Below are 9101 nucleotides of genomic sequence, written 5' to 3'. Positions count from 1 at the left end.
TAAACAGGGAGAGTGAAGAAATAGAGCAGATGCTGAATCAATTATACGAGTCTGAGCAAATGGAATTGGAACAGAAAGGTATACAAGAGATAAAGAAAAAATACAAACTATTTTGTTACATAATAAAATCCAAAACCTCGACCAGTATTGGACCGTTAATTACAAGCGAAGGTACGTACACAGAGGACAACAACTAAATTAGTGAAATTCTAAGAAGCCAGTATGAGGCTATGTTTAGCACACCAATAAACAACATGAAAGTTGATGACCCAGACAGCTTCTTTATGAATGACATTCAAGCTGCAGATAATATAACGGATATTAACACGAACTCGGAAGACTTTGAAAGAGAAATTGACAATATGCCCATGCACTCAGCTCCTGGGCCTGACTCATGGAATTCAATATTCATAAAGAAATGTAAAGTACCAGTTGCCTGAGCCCTCAGTGTAATATAGAGAGAGAGCCTGGATACAGGGGAGATACCAGCAGCACTTAAATCTGCAGATATAGCTCCGCTGCACAAGGGGGGTAGTAAAGCTTTGGCCAATAATTATACACCAATTGCACTAACATCACACATAATAAAAGTGTTTGAAAGAGTGATTAGGAATCAAATTTCTAGTTTTATGCAAAATAATGAACTTCACAACCCAGGACAACATGGATTTAGAGCGTGAAGATCCTGTCAGTCACAGTTACTCAACCACTATGACAAAATCACAAAAGCTATAGAAGAAAAGCAAAATGCAGATGTTGTATACACAGACTTTGAAAAGGCATTTGACAAATGTGACCATGGGGTGATAGCTCATAAATTGAGATCAATAGGAATAACGGGGAAAGTGGGGCGTTGAATTTTATACTTTGTCAAACAGAATGCAGAGAGGGAGAGAGAGACAGCCTTGCACCGCTGCTATTTCCCATTCTTATCGCGATATAAACAAAAACACAAGTCACAGCTTCGTGTCGTCTTTTGCAGATGATACAATAAACAGCATGAAAATTTCTTCTTAGAAGACCTTGAAAAACGGCGGGCAGATGAGGTTAAAGTGTTCGATTGCGCAACTGAAAATACCATGATGTTTAACAGGTATAAGTTACAGTACTGTGAAGATCTGGTGGCAGTACTGTGCAGGCTGGTGGCAGTACTGTGCAGGCTGGTGGCAGTACTGTGCAGGCTGGTGGCAGTACTGTGAAGGTCTGGTGGCAGTACTGTGCAGGCTGGTGGCAGTACTGTGCAGGCTGGTGGCAGTACTGTGAAGGTCTGGTGGCAGTACTGTGCAGGCTGGTGGCAGTACTGTGCAGGCTGGTGGCAGTACTGTGAAGGTCTGGTGGCAGTACTGTGCAGGCTGGTGGCAGTACTGTGCAGGCTGGTGGCAGTACTGTGCAGGCTGGTGGCAGTACTGTGCAGGCTGGTGGCAGTACTGTGCAGGCTGGTGGCAGTACTGTGCAGGCTGGTGGCAGTACTGTGCTGGCTGGTGGCGGTACCGTGCTGGCTGGTGGCGGTACCGTGAAGGCTGGTGGCAGTACTGTGCAGCCTGGCACCGTGGGGTGGGCAACACTATACCTCACCTCGTGACGTCACACGAGGTCTGCACTGTTTGGGCGCCTCGTGTGACGTCACTGATTGACGTCATGTAGTGGTGATAAGACGCAGTTTAGGGGCGGCGTGGTGGGCTGGTCCAGAGGTGGGCTGGTCCAGAGGTGGGCTGGTCCAGAGGTGGGCTGGTCCAGAGGTGGGCTGGTCCAGAGGTGGGCTGGTCCAGAGGTGGGCTGGTCCAGAGGTGGGCTGGTCCAGAAGTGGGCTGGTCCAGAGGTGGGCTGGTCCAGAAGTGGGCTGGTCCAGAGGTGGGCTGGTCCAGAGGTGGGCTGGTCCAGAGGTGGGCTGGTCCAGAGGTGGGCTGGTCCAGAGGTGGGCTGGTCCAGAGGTGGGCTGGTCCAGAGGTGGGCTGGTCCAGAGGTGGGCTGGTCCAGAGGTGGCCTGGGCTAGAGGTGGGCTGGTCCAGAGGTGGGCTGGTCCAGAGGTGGGCTGGTCCAGAGGTGGGCTGGGCCAGAGGTGGGCTGGGCCAGAGGTGGGCTGGTCCAGAGGTGGGCTGGTCCAGAGGTGGGCTGGGCCAGAGGTGGGCTGGGCCAGAAGTGGACTGGGCCAGAGGTGGGCTGGGCCAGAGGTGGGCTGGGCCAGACAACAACAACACACCAGGGGGGACAACAACAACAACACACCAGGGGGGACAACAACAACAACAACACACCAGGGGGGACAACAACAACAACAACACACCAGGGGGGACAACAACAACACACCAGGGGGGACAACAACAACACACCAGGGGGGACAACAACAACAACACACCAGGGGGGACAACAACAACAACACACCAGGGGGGACAAGAACAACAACAACACACCAGGGGGGACATCAACAACAACACACCAGGGGGGACAACAACAACACACCAGGGGGGACAACAACACACCAGGGGGGACAACAACAACAACACACCAGGGGGGACAACAACAACAACACACCAGGGGGGGACAACAACAATAACAACAACACACCAGGGGGGACAACAACAACAGCAACACACCAGGGGGGACAACAACAACACACCAGGGGGAGAACAACAACAACACACCAGGGGGGAGAACAACAACAACACACCAGGGGGGAGAACAACAACAACACACCAGGGGGGACAACAACAACACACCAGGGGGGACAACAACAACAACACACCAGGGGGGACAACAACAACAACACACCAGGGGGGACAACAACAACACACCAGGGGGGACAACAATAACAACACACCAGGGGGGACAACAATAACAACACACCAGGGGGGACAACAACAACAACACACCAGGGGGGGACAACAACAACAACACACCAGGGGGGGACAACAACAACAACACACCAGGGGGGGACAACAACAACAACACACCAGGGGGGGACAACAACAACAACACACCAGGGGGGGACAACAACAACACACCAGGGGGGACAACAACAACAACACACCAGGGGGGGACAACAACAACAACACACCAGGGGGGGACAACAACAACAACACACCAGGGGGGGACAACAACAACACACCAGGGGGGGACAACAACAACAACACACCAGGGGGACAACAACAATACACCAGGGGGGAACAACAACAACACACCAGGGGGGACAACAACAACACACCAGGGGGGACAACAACAACACACCAGGGGGGACAACAACAACACACCAGGGGAACAACAACAACAACACACCAGGGGGGACAGCAACAACAGCAACACACCAGGGGGGACAACAACAGCAACACACCAGGGGGGACAACAACAACACACCAGGGGGGACAACAGCAACACACCAGGGGGGACAACAACAACAACAACAACACACCATGGGGGAGAACAACAACAACACACCAGGGGGGACAACAACAACACACCAGGGGGGACAACAACAACAACACACCAGGGGGGACAACAACAACAACAACAACACACCAGGGGGGAGAACAACAACACACCAGGGGGGGACAACAACAACACACCAGGGGGGACAACAACAACAACACACCAGGGGGGACAACAACAACAACACACCAAGGGGGGACAACAACAATAACAACAACACACCAGGGGGGACAACAACAACAGCAACACACCAGGGGGGACAACAACAACAACAACAACACACCAGGGGGAGAACAACAACAACACACCAGGGGGGAGAACAACAACAACACACCAGGGGGGGACAACAACAACACACCAGGGGGGACAACAACAACAACACACCAGGGGGGACAACAACAACAACACACCAGGGGGGACAACAACAACACACCAGGGGGGACAACAACAACAACACACCATGGGGGACAACAACAACAACACACCAGGGGGGACAACAACAACAACACACCATGGGGGACAACAACAACAACACACCATGGGGGACAACAACAACAACACACCAGGGGGGACAACAACAACACACCAGGGGGGGACAACAACAACAACACACCAGGGGGGACAACAACAACAACAACACACCAGGGGGGAGAACAACAACACACCAGGGGGGACAACAACAACAACACACCAGGGGGGACAACAACAACAACACACCAGGGGGGGACAACAACAACACACCAGGGGGGGACAACAACAACACACCAGGGGGGGGACAACAACAACAACAACAACACACCAGGGGGGACAACAACAACAACAACAACAACAACACACCAGGGGGGAGAACAACAACAACACACCAGGGGGGGACATCAACAACAACACACCAGGGGGGACAACAACAACAACAACACACCAGGGGGGAGAACAACAACACACCAGGGGGGACAACAACAACACACCAGGGGGGGACAACAACAACACACCAGGGGGGACAACAACAACAACAACAACAACAACACACCAGGGGGGGACAACAACAACAACACACCAGGGGGGACAACAACAACAGCAACACACCAGGGGGGACAACAACAACAACAACAACACACCAGGGGGAGAACAACAACAACACACCAGGGGGGACAACAACAACAACACACCAGGGGGGACAACAACAACAACACACCAGGGGGGACAACAACAACAACACACCAGGGGGGACAACAACAACAACACACCAGGGGGGACAACAACAACACACCAGGGGGGACAACAACAACACACCAGGGTGGGACAACAACAACAACAACACACCAGGGGGGACAACAACAACAACAACACACCAGGGGGGACAACAACAACAACAACAACACACCAGGGGGGAGAACAACAACAACAACAACACACCAGGGGGGAGAACAACAACAACACACCAGGGGGGGACATCAACAACAACAACAACAACAACACACCAGGGGGGGACAACAACAACAACACACCAGGGGGGACAACAACAACAACAACAACAACACACCAGGGGGGGACAACAACAACAACACACCAGGGGGGACAACAACAACAGCAACACACCAGGGGGACAACAACAACAGCAACACACCAGGGGGAGAACAACAACAACACACCAGGGGGGAGAACAACAACAACACACCAGGGGGGACAACAACAACAGCAACACACCAGGGGGGACAACAACAACAGCAACACACCAGGGGGGACAACAACAACAGCAACACACCAGGGGGGACAACAACAACACACCAGGGGAGACAACAACAACAGCAACACACCAGGGGGGACAACAACAACAACACACCAGGGGGGACAACAACAACAACAACAACACACCAGGGGGGAGAACAACAACAACACACCAGGGGGGACAACAACAACACCCCAGGGGGGACAACAACAACACACCAGGGGGAACAACAACAACAACACACCATGGGGGAGAACAACAACAACACACCAGAGGGGACAACAACAACAACACACCAGGGGGGACAACAAGAACAGCAACACACCAGGGGGGACAACAACAACAACAACAACACACCAGGGGGGAGAACAACAACACACCAGGGGGGACAACAACAACACACCAGGGGGGACAACAACAACAACAACAACACACCAGGGGGGACAACAACAACAACACACCAGGGGGGACAACAACAACACACCAGGGGGGACAACAACAACACACCAGGGGGGGGACAACAACAACACACCAGGGGGGACAACAACAACAACACACCAGGGGGGACAACAACAACAACACACCAGGGGGGGAAACAACAACAACAACACACCAGGGGGGACAACAACAACAACAACACACCAGGGGGGGACAACAACAACAACAACACACCAGGGGGGGACAACAACAACAGCAACACACCAGGGGGGACAACAACAACAACACACCAGGGGGGACAACAACAACACACCAGGGGGGGGACAACAACAACAACAACACACCAGGGGGGACAACAACAACACACCAGGGGGGGACAACAACAACAACAACACACCAGGGGGGACAACAACAACAACACACCAGGGGGGGGACAACAACAACACACCAGGGGGGGACACCAACAACACACCAGGGGGGGAAACAACAACAACAACACACCAGGGGGGGACAACAACAACAACACACCAGGGGGACGACAACAACAAACCAGGGGGGACAACAACAACAACAACACACCAGGGGGGACAACAACAACAACAACACACCAGGGGGGACAACAACAACAACAACACACCAGGGGGGACAACAACAACAACAACACACCAGGGGGGGACAACAACAACAACAACAACACCACACCAGGGGGGACAACAACAACAACAACACCAGGGGGGAAACAACAACAACAACAACACACCAGGGGGGAAACAACAACAACAACAACACACCAGGGGGGACAACAACAACACCACACCAGGGGGGACAACAACAACAACACACCAGGGGGGAAACAACAACAACAACACACCAGGGGGGACAACAACAACAACAACACACCAGGGGGGACAACAACAACAACAACAACATACCAGGGGGGACAACAACAACACACCAGGGGGGAAACAACAACAACAACACACCAGGGGGGGAAAACAACAACAACAACATACCAGGGGGGACAACAACAACACACCAGGGGGGACAACAACAACAACACACCAGGGGGGACAACAACAACACACCAGGGGGGAAACAACAACACCACACCAGGGGGGGAAAACAACAACAACACACCAGGGGGGACAACAACAACACACCAGGGGGGAAACAACAACAACAACACACCAGGGGGGGACAACAACAACAACACACCAGGGGGGACAACAACAACACACCAGGGGGGAAACAACAACAACAACACACCAGGGGGGGACAACAACAACAACACACCAGGGGGGAAAACAACAACAACATACCAGGGGGGACAACAACAACACACCAGGGGGGGACAACAACAACAACACACCAGGGGGGACAACAACAACACACCAGGGGGAAACAACAACAACAACACACCAGGGGGGACAACAACAACAACACACCAGGGGGGGACAACAACAACAACACACCAGGGGGGGACAACAACAACAACACACCAGGGGGGGACAACAACAACAACACACCAGGGGGGACAACAACAACACACCAGGGGGGACAACAACAACACACCAGGGGGGGACAACAACAACAACACACCAGGGGGGGACAACAACAACAACACACCAGGGGGGGACAACAACAACACACCAGGGGGAAACAACAACAACAACAACACACCAGGGGGGAAACAACAACAACACACCAGGGGGGGACAACAACAACAACACACCAGGGGGGGACAACAACAACAACACACCAGGGGGGACAACAACAACAACAACACACCAGGGGGGAAACAACAACAACACACCAGGGGGGGACAACAACAACAACACACCAGGGGGGACAACAACAACAACAACACACCAGGGGGGAGAACAACAACACACCAGGGGGGACAACAACAACAACACACCAGGGGGGACAACAACAACAACACACCAGGGGGGGACAACAACAACACACCAGGGGGGGACAACAACAACACACCAGGGGGGGGACAACAACAACAACAACAACACACCAGGGGGACAACAACAACAACAACAACAACAACACACCAGGGGGGAGAACAACAACAACACACCAGGGGGGGACATCAACAACAACACACCAGGGGGGACAACAACAACAACAACAACACACCAGGGGGGAGAACAACAACACACCAGGGGGGACAACAACAACACACCAGGGGGGGACAACAACAACAACACACCAGGGGGGACAACAACAACAGCAACACACCAGGGGGGACAACAACAACAACACACCAGGGGGAGAACAACAACAACACACCAGGGGGGACAACAACAACAACACACCAGGGGGGACAACAACAACAACACACCAGGGGGGACAACAACAACAACACACCAGGGGGGACAACAACAACAACACACCAGGGGGGACAACAACAACACACCAGGGGGGACAACAACAACACACCAGGGGGGACAACAACAACACACCAGGGGGGACAACAACAACACACCAGGGGGGGACAACAACAACAACAACACACCAGGGGGGACAACAACAACAACAACACACCAGGGGGGACAACAACAACAACAACAACACACCAGGGGGGAGAACAACAACAACAACAACAACAACACACCAGGGGGGAGAACAACAACAACACACCAGGGGGGGACATCAACAACAACAACAACAACACACCAGGGGGGGACAACAACAACAACACACCAGGGGGGACAACAACAACAACACACCAGGGGGGACAACAACAACAACAACAACAACACACCAGGGGGGACAACAACAACAACACACCAGGGGGGACAACAACAACAGCAACACACCAGGGGGACAACAACAACAGCAACACACCAGGGGGAGAACAACAACAACACACCAGGGGGGAGAACAACAACAACACACCAGGGGGGACAACAACAACAGCAACACACCAGGGGGGACAACAACAACAGCAACACACCAGGGGGGACAACAACAACAGCAACACACCAGGGGGGACAACAACAACACACCAGGGGAGACAACAACAACAGCAACACACCAGGGGGGACAACAACAGCAACACACCAGGGGGGACAACAACAACAACACACCAGGGGGGACAACAACAACAACAACAACACACCAGGGGGGAGAACAACAACAACACACCAGGGGGGACAACAACAACACCCCAGGGGGGACAACAACAACACACCAGGGGGAACAACAACAACAACACACCATGGGGGAGAACAACAACAACACACCAGAGGGGACAACAACAACAACACACCAGGGGGGACAACAAGAACAGCAACACACCAGGGGGGACAACAACAACAACAACAACACACCAGGGGGAGAACAACAACACACCAGGGGGGACAACAACAACAACAACACACCAGGGGGGACAACAACAACAACAACACACCAGGGGGGACAACAACAACAACAACAACACACCAGGGGGGACAACAACAACAACACACCAGGGGGGACAACAACAACACACCAGGGGGGA

The 9101-nt window shown here is 53.0% G+C and overlaps 1 protein-coding gene across 1 annotated transcript in view; it reads right to left on the bottom strand.

Moving 5' to 3' along the window:
• Window positions 1–1636: 1636 nt before the first annotated feature.
• The window catches only part of LOC138364439 (proline-rich protein 36-like), a 33983-nt gene continuing 26518 nt past the window's right edge, over window positions 1637–9101 (bottom strand). Inside the window, exon 2 of the mRNA XM_069324074.1 lies at window positions 1637–2176. Coding sequence (XP_069180175.1) covers window positions 1637–2176 — 540 coding nt within the window. The remainder of the gene's footprint in view (window positions 2177–9101) is intronic.

This window comes from Procambarus clarkii, chromosome 13 (genome assembly GCF_040958095.1).
Source record: "Procambarus clarkii isolate CNS0578487 chromosome 13, FALCON_Pclarkii_2.0, whole genome shotgun sequence".
NCBI classification, from domain to species: Eukaryota; Metazoa; Arthropoda; class Malacostraca; order Decapoda; family Cambaridae; genus Procambarus; species Procambarus clarkii.
Note: the sequence above shows the minus strand (reverse complement) of the source record. Positions and strands in the feature narration are given on the sequence as shown.